Below are 22,129 nucleotides of genomic sequence, written 5' to 3'. Positions count from 1 at the left end.
TGAGTACCCAGAAGTTCGCATCATATTGCGGGTGACTTTGTAGTTTAGAGCCCTATTTCTACTAGCCCTGCTGTCTGTACCACGTCCATTACGGACACTATCATCACGATTACCACTGCAACCTCCAAGCTATGTTGGGCAGAGGCTCGAAATAAGCATGGTATGCTTAGTGGACACCGTTGTATACACGCAGACGCACCTCCATTCAATAGACGATCGATCATAATCCCCAAAAGGATATTCTCCTTCAGATTTAGAATAGGTGAATAGCATAGCCTACCTAAGACTTAATCACACGTAAACGTTTTTCAACATTTGGTGTAGGCCTATTTCTGCTTAATTTCTGCTTCAATTTCTGCAACACTATGGCCTGCATCGCTTCCGCGTCATTACAAATGCACGTCTTTGTGTTTCTCGCGTGTAATACAAGTATTTCCTGAAAACTTTGCGCAGCGATTTTGGGTTTGAATGAAGCTCTGGATGTCTAGCACATAGTGGAGCAGAGTACAAATGAGATTAGTCACCATACTTGGAACTATCGTCTATTTTAATAAGTATCGTTGTTTGTCGCAATTAAAAATAGTCTCAAGGGCCGGATTACATTATTATTTTGACATACGTCGCGGGCCGGAATTGGGCCGGACGCGGGCCGGGTGTTTGAGACCCCTGCTTTAAACAATGTTAGTGATTAGTTGTTGTGGTAAACGGTTCGCGAGAAAAGTAACTTTAATTTAATCATATTTTTTGCGCCCGTCTCCCTACCCATTCATCTTGGTGGAATACTTTGCGAACTTTCCCTCAACACATGACAAACCGTATTGTGGTCAAAAATATCCAAGCAACACTCAGGTGTGAGGAACCACTGCAGGTTTATTCACGATACCGGGAGCAGGTCACTAGCAACATCATGTTCCAGTAACGCTACTCAAAGTCCTCTAGGGCGAAGCCCCATCTTATACATGTTAATTACATTGGTAATACAAATCACATGAGTACAATGGTCTTTTCCAAAAATCCTCATACATGCAGAAATACAACAATACATATACACTTCTTGGACATAGCATGTGATCCATGCACCATACGCAAGTCATGTGGCTACTCCAAGTAAGTAGATAATTGGTCAATACAATACACATACATCCTTCAGCATTCTCTTGCCATAGTCTAGTTCCTGTCGGGATATTCCTAATATTACTCGTGACAAAGGGGGTCGCATGACCTTTATTAGAAAATCATGACATGGAGAGAGCAAATGACAGACAAAGCAAAGTTGATGCACAGTATTGAATGTATAGAAAGCATATACAGAATATAAAAAAATGTTAGTAATCCAAAATTTCTCCTTCATTTCCCCCCTTTGGGGCTTAAGGCCACAAAGAAATTTTAGTAATCAAAAAGAAATAAAAAAGAAAAATCCAATTTCCAATAACACTGTCCAAAAACATGTCCCTATCATCATATCAGGGTAAAACTCATTTCACATTTCAATATCATTCTATCAAATGTTTTGTCCAGTTCTATTTATCCAAACAGAATCCATTAATGTTAACATAATATTCAAGGACGAACCACCTAAAAATTGTTCTATCCCTGTCACACCTACTATGTTAAGGCAATCTTTACTAGTACACAGTCGAGATGCAGAGCATGCAGAATCATCAGAAATCCTGTAGGGAAAAACACGCATTTGAAAAGACTTTTCTTGGCACACCCAGCAGGTCTCATTCGTCCCTACTACAGTTGTTCTAGCTTGGAAAGCCAGTTGACAGGCTTTATTAGAACCACAGATCTCCTCTGGAGAAGTGGGCATAATCAGTAAGAACACACAGAATAGCAACACTAGCCCCATTCTACTCCCAGTTACAAAACAACAAAAACTCTATTCTATCTTCAACAGCAGAGCTGGCTTGGGTTTTTAGGCCCTCCCCAGCGATGATTAAATATCTAGCTAAACTGGAAATAAAACAGTGCTAGTTTAGTGTATACTGATATCTTGTTTCTACTTTTAATATCCACCACTGATTTGGATGATGGATGGTTGAATCCACTAATTTAAATGGACACTGGTGTACCACACTAATTGATTTCCCTACCCTCAAAGGAATGACTTCACATGTGTACTTAGTAAAATGTGTAACAATCAGAGCATACTTCCCTTCATTTGCAGTCCAATACTTTCTAGTTGTAATGCAGGTTAAAACAGCAGGATCTTGCAACACTTCCCTTATCCCCGATGGAACATATATCCAAAGGCCTACTGGTGAAGTTTGCCAAAACCTCCACTGGTCAACCTCAAGCATAAAGTCACAATCCATTGAGATAATGTTCCAGTTCTTTCACCACTCTACAGTGTGACAGATGAATCCAAGAGTCTCTTTCCGCAATTCTCACTGCGGTAGGTGTAGACAACAGAACTTGATACGGTCCGCGCCACCGTTCTTCATTCCAGCGTTTTCTTCAAAGTCCTTTACAAGCACTGGGTATGTATCCAGAAAACTTTGAGGCAAAGCCAACACCACCTTTTAAGAAACAAAAGATAGAGCAGCAATCAGTTCTCGCAAGTAACCAGACAAGGTAACAACTACATGAGGTTAGGATTAAGTAAACCTGGAATTGGCATGGGACGGGCAGTCAAAATCTCAAATGGGCTTAAACCTTTTGATCTTGATGCACGGCCTCTAAGGTAGAGGAGAACCAAAGGTAGAGCAGGCAACCAATTCCATCCCATTATTTTAGTCAATTTATCTTTCAACATTCCATTAACATTCTGGCCATTTTGAAAACATATCTACAATTACAAGGCAATATTCATAACTTTTGCATTTTGTTAATTGATCAATTGAATAAAATACATTATAATATATTCAAACGGGTCTGATGGTGGTGGGTGATCCCCTCCTTGGGTTCTCACTGTAGGTGCGGTGTTATGTTTAAGACAGGTAATGCACCTATCACAGTAAGCAGCTGCCGCGGTGGTGAATCCTGGTGCAAAATAAAGTTGTTCTATTGTTTTTACCATAGCTGTTGCACTCGCATGATCTAAACCATGAGTGACTTTAGCAACTATATGAAAACATGATTTTGGTAGAACAGGCTTGCCTGTTGGACTATGTAGCCACAAATCATCATTATTCTTTTTACAATTTTTCCATTTTCTTTTTTCTTTTGTATCTATTTTATACATTCTGTAAATTTAGAAACACTAAAATTCAGAATGTCTTACAAACTCAGGTGGTATCTTCCTCTCAACTCCCCCCTTCGCGGCACTTTTAGCAGCCGAGTCAGCCCTCTCATTACCAAGGCTGACCTCATCAGCGCCTCTAATATGCACTGCACACTTAACCACTGCTAAAGCAGAAGGAAGCTGAATTGCCTCCAGCAACAATACAATGAACTCTTTATGTTGTAAAGGTTTACCAGTAGCCGTAAGAAAGCCTCTTTCTTTCCATATTGCTCCATGGTCATGAACAATTCCCCAGCAATAACGACTATCAGTGTATATGCAAACAGATTTTCCAGCTGCCAACACACAAGCTCAAAAAGTACTATCAACTCAGCAGATTGGGCAGAAAAAGTTGGAGGGAGGGAGTAAGATTCAACCACTTCAAATTGATTCACCACAGCGTAGCCACTCCCTACCTCTCCAGATTCCAAGCGTAATGAGGAACCATCGACATAAAAATTAAGTCAGGGTTAGTAAGGGGTTCCTCAGATATATCAGGACGAGGTTTAATACAAATTGTTATGACATCACAGCAATCATGGCTTTCACCATCTTCGCGGTAGGTAATAATGTCGATGTGTTGAGGGTGGTACAACGTACAAGTGTGACGTGTTAAAGTCAATAAGACAATATTGGTACGAGAGGAGGCGGGCAGTTGTCAGATGTGATGTCTTTGCTTGTAAAAGCAATGCGTGCACGTCATGTGGAACATGAACAGTCAAAGGATGCATTAATACTAGATCCGCACAAGCCATTAGTGCATTTGAAGCAGCTGCAACAGACTTCAAACAAGGCGCCCAGCCTCTTGCTACCGGATCCAGTCTCTTTGACAAATAGGCTATTGGTCTATACTGTCCACCATGCAACTGACATAATACCCCAGACATGTAACCTCCTTTTCACACACAAGCAAATGAAAATCAAAATTAGGCATTCCCAAAGCTGGAGCTGAAGCTAAAGCTTGTTTCAAAATCACAAAAGCAGTCTCACAGTCGTCAATCCAATTTACAATGTCAGTCAAACAAGCATTTGCACACGTTCGGAGAGTTTGTGCCTTCTCCGAGAAGTCTAAAATCCAAGCACGGCAATAACCAATCATTCCTAAGAAGTTTAACAATTGCTGCTTTGTCCTGGGTCTCGGACAACCAGTAATTGCAGTGATGCGTGACGCATCCAGGGCCCTGCAGCCAGGAGTAAGTATATGACCCAAGTACTTAACTTGCTCTTGGCAGAGTTGCAACTTTTCTTTAACCCTTAGAACCCGATTGACGCAAAGTGCGTCAAAAAACACACCCTTTCTTCTCTGTTACATTGCTCCGGAACGGTTCATCGCAGCGAGATGAAACCTTTATTGCACGACAGAGCAGAAGTGGGGCTTTCCAACGAGACTACACACTTGTCTGTACGATCAAGTATGAAAATTAAAAAAAATCATGAAATTAAATCAAATTGCATCATATTTACAGTCTATACTTCTCTGCATTCACCTGCACACACATTACTCTAGTTTGAATTACTCGCGAACCCGTGATCGCATAGATATGCCACGCATGTCAGATGAAAGAGGAGACTCAGAGCTATCATTTGATACCAAGTCCTTCTGGGTTATAATACAGATGAAGTGACAGCAAAATAATAACTTCATATAGCTGGACTTACCCCACGTTTGTGTCTGTTCTTGTGGCAAAGCATGTTTATAATCCAATGCTATCATGTGTTTCTCTATGGCAAAGCATGTTCATATTCCGGTTTTGAGATCCTAGCAAATTCCTGCATGGCATCCAATTGAAGGCTCACATTGCATCCCAATTTGTTCAACAAATAAACACCTTTTTTGCCTTTACTTTGTTCATGGCAATGCAGTAAAGAGTTGAGAATTATTATGACTGCATACACACAGGCACGCAGGCTAACACGCAACCTCGGGTCAAGTCAGGTCAGATCAGTTTGTGTCACAGATATGGAGCGCAGAAAGGTCATTTTTCATCACTAAATAAAAAATGCCATTTATTTCCGTAAATCACACAGCAAATATTTCTGTAAATTGCTCAGCCCCAGAGTATCCCTCCAACATGGCAATTATATTGCCCGATTCAGGACAGTCTGCCCTACACACACATGAAATGCATGTAGAGCTGTGAGCTTGCAGTGGTGAGATACATGTCGAAATATAAGAATTTTTATAATACACTTTTTATATTTTAATTCTTTAAAAATCAAAATAAAATCAATGCTAGTATTAATACATGAAATGATGGCAGATCTGAATACCCTAAACTCTCCTGAAAAAAACAATATATAATATATGTGTGTGGCACTTACAATGACCAGAATAAATCCTTATGAATAAAGGTAGTGAAAATGCCCTAAAAACAGCTTAGGGTTCTAAGGGTTATGAGACTTTAAGTCCCTCCCTGGCCAGGTATTTCAGCAATGCCACTGTATCAATCAGGCATGATTCTTTTGATGGACTTCCTAATAAAACATCAACATTAGAAATAACAGTACTTCCTGCCAGTGGAGTAAATTGTGTCAGACAGGCCACTAATGCCTCATTAAACACTGAAGGTGATTCTGTGTATCCCATAGGCAAACGACTCCAAATATACCTTTGACCTTTTAAAGGTGAAGGCAAAACAAAATTGAGAGGCAGGATGTACTCTTATCCTAAAAAACACATTTTTAATATCAATAACAGAATAAAACTTCGCAGTGGATGGCAGACTAGAGAGAATTGTGCAAGGATTTGGCACAATAGGATGCCTCGGGTGAATAGCATCGTTAACAAGTCTTAAATCTTGCACAAATCTCCAAGTACCATCAGACTTCTTAACGGGCAAAATTGGTGTGTTAACTGGGGAGGAACTGCAACGCACAATAGCTCCCCTGTCCAATAATGATTTGAATACGGGCTCTATCCCCTGCTCAGCCTCTTTCGACGGGTAATGCAATGTTTTTGCGCATATTTTTAATGGTTGAGCAGTAGATACAATCCCAAAGTCATAACTATCAGCTGCCCAGAAATTATCTGGAACAGCGGCTAACAGATCTGCTTTCTCTTTTAAAGAGAGAACCCTCCATTCATCGGGTTGGGTTAATGAGGGTGTTAAACATGCAGAGAGCTCTTTCTGCACAGGAGTAACTTTCAAAGAACACTATGCATCTTGCATGCATCTTGTGATGGCTAATAAAACATGCATCTTGTGACAACATGCATCTTGTGATGGCTAATAAAACAAATGTAGGGTTTCTTGGACCCCTGTCCAATCTTTAGCATTCACACACGCTTTCACAAACGGCCCTAAATCAATCCAATTATCTTGGGCTTTCACCAATGCAACGTGGATAAGAATTTGGGTTTGCAAACAAATATTTCAGACCTGGAGACAGGTCTACTAATACTGCATAGTAGATTTTAGAGGTCAATACGCCGGCTACATCAATAGTCTCAATACTATTTCCTATCTGGTACCACTCTTTCACATACAGCTGATCTGGAGAGCCTTGAAAACATGCGATTGTACACTGAAATTGCTCGGGGGTTTCTGTCTTTTCTAAAACCGAGATCGGAGATTTTAATGCTAAATTAATGTCTTTACACTCATATCCTATCTTTGTGGGGTTAACTTTTTGACAATACAGATAAATGGGCCCTTCTAGACCTACTCCTTCAGGAGAAAGAAAAAGTGTAAGATTTAATTTACACATTAGAAAAGTGTAGTACATTTTCAGGGCAAACACTGCTCAGGAGAAAATAATGTTCTACTGTCTGATGTTCATATTGAACCACTAAAGGGGTAGAAACTGGTTCTGCCACTGATTGGCCTGAAGCTCCTGTTACATATATAACTCTATTGCTTTTTAATGTTAAAAACGTACAACTATCTTTCCTTCCAAGTGTACTAACATCCACTCCTGTATCAACTAAAAAAGATACATCATTACCATTCAGAGAAAGAGTTAGCTTAGGTTGTGCGGCAGCATTCAAAGTCAGTTGGGGATAAAGTTCATAGGGTGATACAGAAGTGTTGGTGATCAGTATATCAGAATAAACAGCAGACCTTACCGAACATAAAGGTGTAAAGTAGGGGTGTAAAGATTAACCGATACGTATCGGTATCCGTTTTTAACGTGTAAGATACGGCTACATCGATATGTGAAGCCCCGTATCGGAATAAAACTGAAATGAACCGGTCGTTATATCGATTTACTTGTTACAAATCGGTTCATAACCTTTTCTGCTCGCTCAGACTCTGATTTACGTTGCAAGCAGCGCGTTCATCCCACTTCCTGTTTTGAAACTACACGTGGCACGGATTTGTGGGTAATGAAGTTCGTTTTGGGCTACACTCATTGCCCAAAGTAGTCAAAGGACTTCATTACCCATACATCTACTGCAACTTAAGCACGTGACAACTCGCACTCTGTCGGTGTTTGACAGTTTTTACTCTTTTGTTTGTCAAAATCTAGCGCGAAATTAAACACTTACTATAGCATTCCTAAACGGCAACGATAGTCTGTCGAGTAGCCTTACGTTTGATGAAGGGATTTCATTAAAGTTAAAGAATAATTCGACCCTTGCTGCTAAAACGATGTAGGCTACAAATTATTATTATTTTGCTCATATTCACTCAGACTTGATTTTATTTTGGTATTGTCTTAACTCAACAATAGGCTACAGCTCCTTGAAAACAATCAGATATAACTCTAGAAAATCTATAAAGTCTATAAAAATGTATTTTTATGTTGTATTTGGCTGCTTTGTTTGGCTGAAATGACTATTCTTTTTTTCATTTCAATATACAAACCTCAGTTTAGATAATCATATTCACACATTTGTATTTGCCTAATTGACATGACCATGATAATTGATAATATAAAATTAATGTGCACCTTAAGCAAATGATAAAAAATCTTTCAGAATGCTTTCCATTCTTCAACTGCATCGAACTGCATCGAATCGCATCTCATCGAATCGTACTGAATCGTTTTTTATGAACATGTATCTTTTTTTGTATCGAATCGTGCCCATGTATCTATATGTGAATCGTATCGTCTTTTACATGGGAGATTCACACCCCTAGTGTAAAGCATTCCCCTGCACAGTTAACCATTCCAGAGTAATCAGGTTTTAAATTTGCAGCAATGTCTTTATGCATGTCTCCAACTTTGCGGTTCCTAATGTGTTTAAATTGTTTAATAAGTCTACATGATTTTATAACAGGCCAAATACAAAATAAATATCGCCTAGATATCTGTAAGCATTACAAGGATATAGGCCTACATATAAGGCAGACAGACGCTCATGAGTTCATGCTTTGTTTTATCGCTGGATTTTAGGATAGCCTATTATTATTATGGCAACTGATTGCATTCCAAGCAGTCAACTGTAGCAGGCATTGAATGACTGGAGACTTTGTGAATTTATAGATTGACATAATGTGCTGTCTCTGCTATTGCTGCTTTTGGTCAGTTAGATTTATTTGCAATCTCCTGTGGTGGGCTGGACATAGCATTGAAATGCCCGTCCAGATTCCCCTTTCCGCCTTGACCCATTCACACTGGTGGCGGAACGAAAAAACTCGACAAAATGTCTAGGGGGCTTGGTAGTAAATTTGGCGAGACACTTTGTCCCGCCGTTCCGCCTCGGTCTATGTGAAAGGGACAGTCGTTCCGCGATTCTGGTACATAAAATCGCGGCAATTTTGCCTGTGTGAAAGGGCCTATAGACACAAAGACAGCATTAGCCACCGTTAGCTATCACTGGGACACTCATCAAGACACCTGCCCGATTCACCACTGGGTCTCCTGTGACACCACAACTCCACATCTCTTGTCTGCCCATCCTTCCCCCTACCTCACCTAGGAGGCTCATAATTATAGGGCTGTGGCCCTACCTCACCTAGGAGGCTCATAATTATAGGGCTGTGGCCCTACCTCACCTAGGAGGCTCATAATTATAGGGCTGTGGCCCTGTTCTCTCCCCTACCTCACCTAGGAGGCTCATAATTATAGGGCTGTGGCCCTACCTCACCTAGGAGGCTCATAATTATAGGGCTGTGGCCCTGTTCTCTCCCCTACCTCACCTAGGAGGCTCATAATTATAGGGCTGTGGCCCTGTTCTCTCCCCTACCTCACCTAGGAGGCTCATAATTATAGGGCTGTGGCCCTACCTCACCTAGGAGGCTCATAATTATAGGGCTGTGGCCCTGTTCTCTCCCCTACCTCACCTAGGAGGCTCATAATTATAGGGCTGTGGCCCTACCTCACCTAGGATGCTCATAATTATAGGGCTGTGGCCCTGTTCTCTCCCCTACCTCACCTAGGAGGCTCATAATTATAGGGCTGTGGCCCTGTTCTCTCCCCTACCTCACCTAGGAGGCTCATAATTATAGGGCTGTGGCCCTACCTCACCTAGGAGGCTCATAATTATAGGGCTGTGGCCCTGTTCTCTCCCCTACCTCACCTAGGAGGCTCATAATTATAGGGCTGTGGCCCTGTTCTCTCCCCTACCTCACCTAGGAGGCTCATAATTATAGGGCTGTGGCCCTACCTCACCTAGGAGGCTCATAATTATAGGGCTGTGGCCCTGTTCTCTCCCCTACCTCACCTAGGAGGCTCATAATTATAGGGCTGTGGCCCTGTTCTCTCCCCTACCTCACCTAGGAGGCTCATAATTATAGGGCTGTGGCCCTACCTCACCTAGGAGGCTCATAATTATAGGGCTGTGGCCCTGTTCTCTCCCCTACCTCACCTAGGAGGCTCATAATTATAGGGCTGTGGCCCTACCTCACCTAGGAGGCTCATAATTATAGGGCTGTGGCCCTACCTCACCTAGGAGGCTCATAATTATAGGGCTGTGGCCCTACCTCACCTAGGAGGCTCATAATTATAGGGCTGTGCCTTGTCATAGACGTGTTCTTTACAATCTCGGGTTCCCCAGGTTATGCAGGTGCAAGCAGCAGCGCTGCACTATGAAACCCATTATTTTCAGCAACTTGCCTGCCGCTGCGCCAAGCACAGGGCATGCATCACTTGAACTAGAGCACAGGGCATGCATCACTTGAACTAGAGCACAGGGCATGCATCACTTGAACTAGAGCACAGGGCATGCATCACTTGAACTAGAGCACAGCGCATGCATCACTTGAACTAGAGCACAGGGCATGCATCATGCATCACTTGAACTAGAGCACAGGGCATGCATCATGCATCACTTGAACTAGAGCACAGGGCATGCATCACTTAAACTAGAGCACAGCGCATGCATCATGCATCACTTGAACTAGAGCACAGGGCATGCATCATGCATCACTTGAACTAGAGCACAGGGCATGCATCACTTAAACTAGAGCACAGCGCATGCATCATGCATCACTTGAACTAGAGCACAGGGCATGCATCATGCATCACTTGAACTAGAGCACAGCGCATGCATCACTTGAACTAGAGCACAGCGCATGCATCATGCATCACTTTAACTAGAGCACAGCGCATGCATCATGCATCACTTGAACTAGAGCACAGCGCATGCATCATGCATCACTTGAACTAGAGCACAGCGCATGCATCATGCATCACTTGAACTAGAGCACAGGGCATGCATCATGCATCACTTGAACTAGAGCACAGCGCATGCATCACTTAAACTAGAGTACAGGGCATGCATCATGCATCACTTTAACTAGAGCACAGCGCATGCATCATGCATCACTTGAACTAGAGCACAGCGCATGCATCACTTTAACTAGAGCACAGCGCATGCATCACTTGAACTAGAGCACAGCGCATGCATCATGCATCACTTTAACTAGAGCACAGGGCATGCATCACTTTAACTAGAGCACAGGGCATGCATCATGCATCACTTTAACTAGAGCACAGGGCATGCATCATGCATCACTTTAACTAGAGCACAGGGCATGCATCACTTTAACTAGAGCACAGCGCATGCATCACTTTAACTAGAGCACAGCGCATGCATCACTTGAACTAGAGCACAGCGCATGCATCATGCATCACTTTAACTAGAGCACAGCGCATGCATCATGCATCACTTTAACTAGAGCACAGCGCATGCATCATGCATCACTTGAACTAGAGCACAGGGCATGCATCACTTTAACTACAGCACAGCGCATGCTGCTTGTAATGTGAAGTCAAGTCTGTGTCAGGATCCATACATACCGTTTATAATCTAATCATTGAACTTGACCAGACTCCCCTCTATTACGTCATATACTGTCCACTCACCTATGCTGCTGAACCTCTTAACATTGTGCCTCTCCCTGGTCCTGTTTTAACCTGACCTCCCCTCCCTGGTCCTGTGGTCCTGTTTTAACCTGACCTCCCCTCCCTGGTCCTGTTTTTAACTGACCTCCTTTCCCTGGTCCTGCAGCCCAGCGGAGCAAGGTGCCTCCGGGTCCGTAGATGGCGCTGCCCCCACTCTGCAGCAGAAGACGCCCCCCTACAAGCCCTTCACACAGTCCTGCCTGCCCCCCAACCTGCCCATGCACCCCGCTCCACGGAACATCACCGCTGACGAGCTCAACGTGCTGGAGGGGTGCCTGCACCGCTGGAGGAGTGAAGTGGAGACCGACACGCGAGGTACACACACACACACACACGCACACACACACGCACACGCACACACGCACATACGTACGCACGTACGCACACACACACACACACATACGTACGCATGTACACACACACGCACATACACACATACGTACGCACGTACACACACACGCACACACACGCACATACGTACGCGCGCACACACACACACACACACACACACACACACGCATATACATACGCACGTACGCACACACACACACACACACGCACACACACACACACACACACACACACACACACACACACACGTATGCACACACACACACACACACACACACACACACGCACACATACACACACACACGCACACACGCATGCACGCGCGCACACGTACACGTACACACACGCGCGCACACACGTGCACGCACGCACACACGTACACACAGAGGGATGCCTGCACTAGAGCCAATACTATCGCCCGATATTAGGCTTTTTCCTATCGCTATCGGCATTTATAACGGCTGATAAATATTTTTAAATTAAAAGGAAAACCAAACTATTGATCCTTCATTTAGATTTCCAGTATTGTCGTTACGTGTTTTGTCCACCAGATGGCGTATCTTCTTGCTGCAAGACACATGCTGCTTGACTTGTTAGTTTCACTTCCTACACAATAACAACGAATTGCAGCTTGCATGTCATTGTTTTCTGGTTTGTGTGTTCATGGTAGGGTGATTTTACCTGAATGTATGAGAATGAATGAGAATTACCTGAAATGTAATTCTCATTTCTTCTGGAAGCCTAAATAAACCTGAGAATGTTTATTGGACATGCTTGGTTTTTACTGCAGTAGGCCAAAGTCCACTGGTCACCAGCTTAATGTTGCATCCAAAGGTAAAATAACATAAGCATTGGTTGAGTGATGGAGGCTAATTTGATTGTTAAAGGAACACGCCACCCAATGTCAGTAGTAATATTATGTTCTTACCAGGGTTTCCATTGTCCGGTAATTACCGGACATTGGCCGGAAAAAAAATGAAATGTCCGACAAAATTAAATCTCTCTGGTCAAATTGTCCGATTGAAATTGGCTAATAATCCCGTCCCCTAACGCAATCTGAATTTGAGAATAAGCCTGAATATGTAAGCCTATATTATACGTCCTCTGGCTATGTTTTTAAATGAACAGGCTCTACCGTTTGAAAAGTAAGCTATTAAACAACACGCATAGCCTGCTGCATTTCAAATAGGAAGCACACGCTTAAAACATCCATGTTAAACAACGAACAAATGAGTGAGGCGGTTCAAACATGGCCAGGCGGAGTTGCGAGGGGTGCGGCCGCTCCAAGACACTGTGTACACTGGACACGCAAAGTGTTCTTTACCCAAAGCATACAGTAGGCCTATGCGTTCTCTGTCTATGATCTGCAGGGTTAGGGCCTCCTCGACGAGGTGATTACTGGTCCGCGGATAATGTCTGGCACAATTAAGCGGTATCATTGAACCGCAGCTGAAATAAAAAGAAACTAAACATTTCCCAGAATAGGAAACATTTCTTAATTTATTGTTATCAAATAAAGAGGCATAGCATTAAGGGGTAGTGGTGTGAGCGCTCATTATTGTGTGTGCGCATCTGTGTAAGTTAAACAGTCACCACTGGAGATAACGTGGGTAGCAGCAACAAACAACGTAGCCTTTTTAAAACAACGAACGAAGCGGACTCCTGCTGTTCATGAAAAGATACTAGAATAAGCTACTGGCTAGATCTTGTTAGGCATGTTTAGGTTAGGCTAATGAACATTTTGCATTCTATACAGCCTGATTATGTTAAGCTACATAGCCTGTCTCCAGTTTTCCTCAATTTGACTAATTAAGAAGGGATTATAGGATATTTGACCGGCATATCATCAAAATGTCCGGAAAACGAAACCTCTGCCGATCACTTTGACCGGCACCATTTTTTTCTAGCGGAAACTCTGGTTCTTACCTTAACTTTCACGAGTTGAGTCATACCTCTCCCGTGTCGGTATGTGCACTCAAACGCTCTGGTGCGCGGCGCGAATCTGTTAGCATGTTGCTATGCTAGCGGGCTCAGACGTAGCCATAGATAGAAGTAATCAAAAAGAGGCCAATTTCATTGTTGTCATATTTGTGAAACATTAACACAGGTTAATGTATACCTGTGAGTATTGTCTCTTTCAACTGTAATATCATTCATTTTTTGACCATACTTAGAGGAGCTAAGTTAGTTAGCCACAGCGCCAACATTTAGCTAATGCCATGGTTTGCTGGTGGAAGTACGATGCATCCTTAAAAGCACTGGACTGGGCTGGGACAGTTCTGTTTGCTAAAACGTTTTGTTTATCTGCTGTTGACTCGTTCACCAACACTGTCACATCGCTCACACTGTCCTTGGTGGTCCTGTCAGTGCTGCCAGTGAGTGTAAACTGATACATTAAGAAATGCACACGAAGACTGCACACAAAATAAATGTGACGAAGGTGCTCACACAAAGTAAGGAAGTGTATGGTTGACAAAGGCTAAGGGTAGGCCAAAGTAAAAGCAACGTTTTGCTTTCATAGCCCACAATGTAGATTGTGCAATGGTGGTTTACACTAGGCTTCTTATTTTTTATTTTTTAATACTGTATGAGAGCCTTTCATTAGCAAACCAGATAGTTAGGCATATTTAAACAGATAATGTCCCAGCGTGATCAAAACTTTGTTATGGGAGAAATGACTATCGGCCGAAATATAGGCTATCTGCTTTTGAAATACTCAAATATTGATATCGGCCTTCAAAATCCCATATCAGTCCATAGTTCCAACAAACGTTTGCATACACTGTGGTAAAGTTGTGTAATTCAAACTACACCTCGCGTCCTGTGGTCTAGGAGCATAGGAGAGCATAGGAGAAGCATAGTTCGTCAAGGACATTTGTGTGAAAATAAATAATTATAAATGGATCTAAGTTAGAATTCTAGTTCAGTATGTCATTGCTACCTTGTGTTAGGACTTTTTTTAAGTGTTTAAAATGGAAAAAGAAAATCACCAGGTCCTTATTTCAAATAGGTAAACATCACCAGGTCCTTATTTCAAATAGGTAAAAATCACCAGGTCCTTATTTCAAATAGGTAAAAATCACCAGGTCCTTATTTCAAATAGGTAAACATATATATGTTTTTATCGATATCGACTGATATGAAACACTTCTATCATGACACAGTTTTCAGCCTTATCGCCCAGCCCTACTCTGCAGTGCTTTCCGGTCGGTGGCAGAGCAGTTGCCATACCATACTGTGACATAGTTGGTATGGCAACACGCACACACACACACACACACACAGTGAAGAGGAGAGTGTTTTCAGAGTGTCCTCTGTTTGTCTTTCGTTCTAGATCTCCAGAGCAGTATATCACGGATCCACAGGACCATTGAGCTCATGTACTCGGACAAAAGCATGACGCAGGTACGGGGAACTAAGGCCCCCTGGGCTTTCAAATGAGCTTGACTGCACAGGCTTTGTAAAACAAGCACTTGATTTGCCTTAAAGCTGCAGTTGGCAAGATTTTTTTGATCATATTCACTGAAACCGACACTATGCTCCGACAGAACAACATAAATCAGAGCGCTCTCTCGTGGCTGTAGACTGTAATGTTTCATGTAGGGTTCATGTCAGTTAATTTAAAAACATGTCCAATTATATATATTTTCATATATAAGTCGCACCTGACTATAAGTTGACCAGCCAAACTATGAGACAAAGTGTGACTTATAGTCCGGAAAATACGGTAATTTGAACTTTTCATGGAATGGAAATATCAAGTTAATTAAACATAAAACATCAGAAACAATCCAGACATGCTTAAAAGATTTACAGAAATAATCAGTAATTTAGATGTTATTATGTCTGAAAATCGTCTCAAATCACGACTGTGTGGTTCCACTTTAAGACGGGCTCTCTGTGTGGGTGTGTGTGTGTGGTTGTGTGTGTGTTTGTGCGCGTGCGTGCGTGTGTCTATGGTTGTGTGTGTGTGTGTCTGTGTGTGTGTGTGTGCGTGTGTCTGGTTGTGTGTGTGTGTGCGTGTGTCTGGTTGTGTGTGTGTGTGTGTGGTTGTGTGTGAGTGTGTCTGGTTGTGTGTGTGTACGTGTGTGTTAGGTGCCGTACCGGCTGCATGCTGTGCTGGTGCACGAGGGGCAGGCCATCGCCGGCCACTACTGGGCGTACATCTTTGACCCGCGGCAGAACGGCTGGATGAAGTACAATGACATCTCCGTCACCAAATCGTCCTGGGAAGAGCTCATGAGGGACTCGTTCGGCGGATACCGCAACGCCAGCGCATACTGCCTCATGTACATCAACGACAGGAAACGCTTCCTTATAGAGGGTCAGTCCTCAGAGTGGACAGCAGGACGATAAGGACGATGGATTAGTTTATTAGTTTATTAACTTTAATGCATTTTGCACATGGGCCCAGTGAGACATGATCCCTTAAAGAGAAAAGATGCTGTGCCAGATGTAGCTACCAGCCAATTACCATGTGAAATCCTATTATGATGATCCTATTGATCCAATTGCCATGTGCAATCCTATTATGATGATCCTATGATGCAATCCTATTATGATGATGGTGGTGATGATGCTGGTGATTGATAGTGATCATATACGTGTGGTTGAAAAGCAGGTAGATGATTTTGATGATGGTGGTGATAATCTTCGTGGTGGTAATAATGATAATTGTGAAGATGTTGATGATGGTGATCATGTACGTGTGGTTGAAAATGTAGTAATCCTAATAACCTGTGAGGTGAGGTGACGATGAGGGTGATCATGGACATGTGGTTGTAATAATCCTAATAATATCCTAATCCTAATAACCCGTGAGGTGAGATTAGGTGAGGAATAGCTACCATTAGCTGGGTTTGCTGACTACACTACTGTGATGGGCTCAGTTCCTAGATATCTTAGAGTGGGATTAAACATACGCCTAGTGGATTAAACATACGCCTTGAGTGGGATTAAACATACGCCTTGAGTGGGATTAAACATATGCCTAGAGTGGGATGAGTGGGATTAAACATACGCCTAGAGTGGGATTAAACATACGCCTAGAGTGGGATTAAACATACGCCTTGAGTGGGATTAAACATACGCCTTGAGTGGGATTAAACATATGCCTAGAGTGGGATGAGTGGGATTAAACATACGCCTAGAGTGGGATTAAACATACGCCTAGAGTGGGATTAGACATACGCCTAGAGTGGGATTAAACATACGCCTAGATTAAACATACGCCTAGAGTGGGATTAAACATACGCCTAGAGTGGTATTAAACATACGCCTAGTGGATTAAACATACGCCTAGAGTGGGATTAAACAGACGCCTAGAGTGGGATTAAACATGCGCCTAGTGGATTAAACAGACGCCTAGAGTGGGATTAAACATACACCTAGATTAAACATACGCCTAGAGTGGGATTAAACATACGCCTAGATTAAACATAAATCTAGAGTGGTATTAAACATACGCCTAGAGTGGTATGAAACATACGCCTAGTGGATTAAACATACGCCTAGAGTGGGATTAAACAGACGCCTAGAGTGGGATTAAACATGCGCCTAGTGGATTAAACAGACGCCTAGAGTGGGATTAAACATACACCTAGATTAATCATACGCCTAGAGTGGGATTAAACATACGCCTAGATTAAACATAAATCTAGAGTGGTATTAAACATACGCCTAGAGTGGTATGAAACATACGCCTAGTGGATTAAACATACGCCTAGAGTGGGATTAAACAGACGCCTAGAGTGGGATTAAACATGCGCCTAGTGGATTAAACAGACGCCTAGAGTGGGATTAAACATACACCTAGATTAATCATACGCCTAGAGTGGGATTAAACATACGCCTAGATTAAACATAAATCTAGAGTGGGATTAAACATACGCCTAGAGTGGGATTAAACATACGCCTAGATTAAACATACGCCTAGAGTGGATTAAACATAAATGCAGAGAAAACTCTGTTCTGTTGTCTGTGGTAATGCACAAAAGCCAGAGAAAACACGCTCTGTTGTCTGTGGTAAGGCACGTGTACGCGCCAGTAGAGCTTATATAACGCAGTTGCATAATGTGTGTGTGTGTGTGTACAGAGGAGTTTGACGTGGAGACGGGCCTGATGGTGACCGGCCTAGCTAAACTCCCAGTGGACCTGCAAGAGTATGTGAAGGAGGACAATGTGCAGTTTGAGCGCGAGCTGAAGGTCTGGGACATGCTGCAGGCCCGCAAGGCTCAGCAAGAGAAGCAGGCCTCCGCCACCGCCACCACCACCACCACCACCACCACCGCCACCGCCGCGGCACCACCCGCCGGCACGGAGACCGAGGCAGCAGGGGGAGACGGCACAGAGACACCACAGGCCAACACCACAGGTGAGACGGCACAGAGACGCCACAGGTGAGATGGCACAGAGACAGCACAGGTGAGGGGCGGGGGGGACAGAAGTGAAGTGGAAAGACAGGATGAGAGATTTATAGATGGAGGGATATGGGACGGGTGGAGGAGGAGAAGAAGGGAGGTAGAGATGTATAAAAAGAGGGATATGGGACAGGGGTGGAGAGGTGTATAGAGGTGTAAAGATGGAGGGATATGGGACAGGGGTGGAGAGGTGTATAGATGGAGGGATATGGGATGGGTGGGGAAGAAGGGAGATCTTACAGTGTGCAGTGAACAGTACAGGGGTGGCGCCAGGTGGATGCTAGGGGGCGCTATAGCTTCTCTTGGATTAGCCATAGCACCCCCAAGAAAATAATGGTTTATATCTAATTTAAATATATTTAACCGCACCAAGATACTTGTCATTTTCCGTGTACACAGACGCATGGCTACACTGGACATGCAACTGTGTTTTTTTTCTAGAGCCTGCTTTCTCTGTCTATGATCTGCAGCGTTAGGGCCTCCTTGACGAGGAGATTGCTGGAATGCGGATTATTTGCGGCATAATTGAACGGTATTATGGAACTGCGGGCCGAAAGAAAAATGAACTAAACTTTTTCCAGATTAGGAAATATTTCTTAATTTAGTGTTATCAAATAAAGGGGTAGTGGTGCGAGCGCTCATTCATGTGTGTGCACGTCTGCGCAAGTGAAACTGAACCACTGGAGATAACGTGGATAGAAGCAACAAACAACGTTACTTAAAACAATGGACAAAGAGGATTCTTGCTGTCCATGAAAACAGCATAGAAACAGTCTAGTCTAATCCAAAAAAATGGAAATAACGGGTCTTTAAATTGACACTAGTTAAGCGTGTATATACAACACAAATATATTCCCTTTGCAATGCATTATGCTTTATTGAGGTAGGCTTCAAAAGTTTATTTTGAATTTGAGCATAATTCTGTCTAATCTGTATTTTACATTTCCTTACAAAATATGTAGGCTATTAGGCTATCATGCATTAATAGCCCTTTGATACAGCCATGGGTCTCACCTAGTCTACTTAAAATTAGGCTGTTGTAAGTTAAAAGTTGAATGGGCATAAGTCACAACTTGTAACAGAGGTAAATATGGTAGCAAATAGCCGATGATGATGACACCGCTTTTGCACATTATTTTACTCTCGCTGGAGTGAACGCAGAACTGGCTGTTGCGCAAACAAATGGATGATAATGTTAATTTTGTCACCTATTTTTAATTTGGTATTAGATTAGATTAGATTAGAATGCCTTTATTGTCATTGCACATAGTGACAACGAAATTCAATTGCACTTCCCCTAGTGGTGACACATAACAAGACACATGAGACATGAAACATGAACTACACCTAAGACAAAAGACAGCAAGACAATATATGCACAGTAATAAATAAATAAGTTATTAAAAAAAAGACAGTCTAAAGGGTGCAGTGCCGTCAATTGTTCAGGTGTTTAATGGCACTTGGGTAAAAACTCTTAGAGAGTCTAGAGGTGCGACACTGGAGGGAACTGTAGCGCCTTCCAGATGGCAAAAGGGTAAACAGATCATGGCCTGGATGGGTGAAGTCCTTGATTATGTTTTTTGCACGTTGCAGGCATCTGGTGTGATATATGTCTGTGAGTGATGGCAGCTGTGTTTGAATGATATTTTGCGCAGATTTCCTTACTCTGTCCAGAGCTTAGTCTTAGTCTTGTGATGAAATGTCCTTTTTAGTCTTTGTCATATTTAGTCATTCAAATATCATTTTTGTTAATCAAGTTTTAGTCGACTAAAAGTCTCGTCATTTTAGTCTAGTTTTAGTCAAAAGAAAACTAAAGGTATCTTAGTCTTAGTCAGTTTTAGTCAACACATTTTAGTCTTTTTTTTATAACAAATTATTTCTGATTACCATTTGAGTCAAATAGTGTTTCACACATCTCAATTTTCCAACAATATTGTGTGTCCACAGGGCTACTCGTCTGTTATAATTACTCATTCTGATTTTTTGTCAGTCAGTATGTTTACATGCACAGGTAAGTCGAGCTACAGTTATAGCTCGGCTGGGATTTGACCATAGACAGTAATAGATTTGACTGGACCATTGTCATATTCGTAGACCAGTGTTTCTCAAAGTTTGGTCCAGGGATCACTGGTGGTCCGCAAGCTATCCCAAGTGGTCCGCGAGCAGACGTGGTAAAATATAATATAGATGAGTTGTTTGCAATATTGAACCAACTTGTATGTAAAAACAGTTCTGCAACACTGTCTATGTAAGATATGCCAGTTTAAATCATACAGTATGAATCCACACAATAAGCAAAGTGCAAAGACAATAAGCAAGGTGATTCAGTGAGTGAACCCAAACACAACACATTCCCCAAACAGACTCTCCATCTTAGCCATAGCTAACTTGCTAGCGAACTTTCCATATTAGCTTACTTGCTAGCAAACTTTGCATCCTCAGTCTAACTATTTAAATAGTTGACATTACATGATGAACATTTTCGTATGGACATTCTGGGGGATGTTAATTTGTATGAGAGATGCTTCAACTTCTGGGTATGTAGCATTGTGGTATAAAGCTTAGGTAGTTATCTTGCTAACTCTGGCAGAAATCTCCAGTGTTCTTGTTCCATGTAGTTTCGTGTTGCAGCCACAGGGTTGCAGCAACAGCACGTAGACTAGCTTACAGGAAAGCTGTTGCGTATGAACTAATTCGGAATATTTTGAAAACGTAACAGCTAGATATTCTGTCTTCTCATTTTGTAGACGAAAATGAAGAGAGATTTTATCTTAGTTTTTATTTCATGCAAAACATTTTAGTCTCGTCTTTTTCGTCAACAATAATGCATCTTAAGATAGTCTTAGTCAGTGTTTCAGGACATTACTGCCGTCTCGTCATCGTCTCGTCTTAGTCATGAAAAAAAAGGTCGTTGAACATATTTCCTCTCGTCTCGTCTGACGAAATTAACACTAATGGATGAAGGGATGATCTTTATCTCTGTTCACCAAAACTATGGTTTTCCTAACCCAATCGCACAAAAGATAATTTCTGAAAGGTTCTCTATTGTTAACATGCGATATTTCTCCATGTGGGGTGGCAAGCCTGTCCCTCCTGTCCATCCTCCTGGCCCTGTGAAACATGTCTTAATATGCCTGTGCTATGTGTGCAGTATGCCATGTCCTGATGGTGTGTGTGTGTGTGTAGTATGCAATATGCAAGGGTAGTATGTGTGTGTAGTATGTGAGGGTAGTATGTGTGTGTATGCGAGTGTAGTATGTGATGTCCAGAATGTCTTAATATGCCAGTGTTCTGTGTGTGTATGTGTCTGTGTGTGTAGTATGTGAGGGTAGTATGTGTGTGTATATGAGTGTAGTATGTGTGTGTGTATGTATGTCTGTGTAGTATGCAAGGGTAGTATGTGTGTGTATATGAGTGTAGTGTGTATGTGAGGGTAGTATGTGTGTGTATGCGAGTGTAGTATGCGATGTCCAGAATTTCTTAATATGCCAGTGTGTATGTGATATGCTCTGTACAGACTGCAGACAATAAAGATCTATTCTCCCTTTCTCCCTCCACCTCCACCTCTTCCTCCACCTCTCCTCCACCTCTCCCTCCTCCTCTCCCTTTCTCCCTCCACCTCCACCTCTTCCTCCACCTCTCTCTCCTCCTCTCCCTTTCTCCCTCCTCCTCCTCCTCTTCCTCCACCTCTCCCTCCTCCTCTCCCTTTCTCCCTCCACTTCCTCCTCCACCTCCTCCTCTTCCTCCACCTCTCCCTCCTCCTCTCCCTTTCTCCCTCCTCCTCCTCCTCTTCCTCCACCTCTCCCTCCTCCTCTCCCTTTCTCCCTCCACTTCCTCCTCC

General features: G+C 42.7%; 1 protein-coding gene across 3 annotated transcripts in view; it reads left to right on the top strand.

Moving 5' to 3' along the window:
- Positions 1 to 22,129, top strand: part of usp25 (ubiquitin specific peptidase 25) — a 104,801-nt gene that overhangs the window by 41,136 nt on the left and 41,536 nt on the right. For all 3 annotated transcript variants that reach the window (XM_076273774.1, XM_076273773.1, XM_076273772.1), the window contains exons 14-17: positions 11,625 to 11,833; positions 15,204 to 15,274; positions 15,965 to 16,193; positions 17,964 to 18,242. In XM_076273774.1, the coding sequence (XP_076129889.1) occupies positions 11,625 to 11,833; positions 15,204 to 15,274; positions 15,965 to 16,193; positions 17,964 to 18,242 (788 nt within the window). The remainder of the gene's footprint in view (positions 1 to 11,624; positions 11,834 to 15,203; positions 15,275 to 15,964; positions 16,194 to 17,963; positions 18,243 to 22,129) is intronic.

The sequence above is a fragment of the Alosa pseudoharengus genome, unplaced genomic scaffold (assembly GCF_046254945.1).
Source record: "Alosa pseudoharengus isolate Yale_2024_CS ecotype anadromous, Long Island Sound unplaced genomic scaffold, YU_APseudo_1.1 YU_APseudo_1.1_scf_8, whole genome shotgun sequence".
Classification (NCBI taxonomy): Eukaryota; Metazoa; Chordata; class Actinopteri; order Clupeiformes; family Clupeidae; genus Alosa; species Alosa pseudoharengus.
The sequence above is the reverse complement of the archived record's forward strand: the minus strand, read 5'-3'. Positions and strand labels throughout refer to the sequence as shown.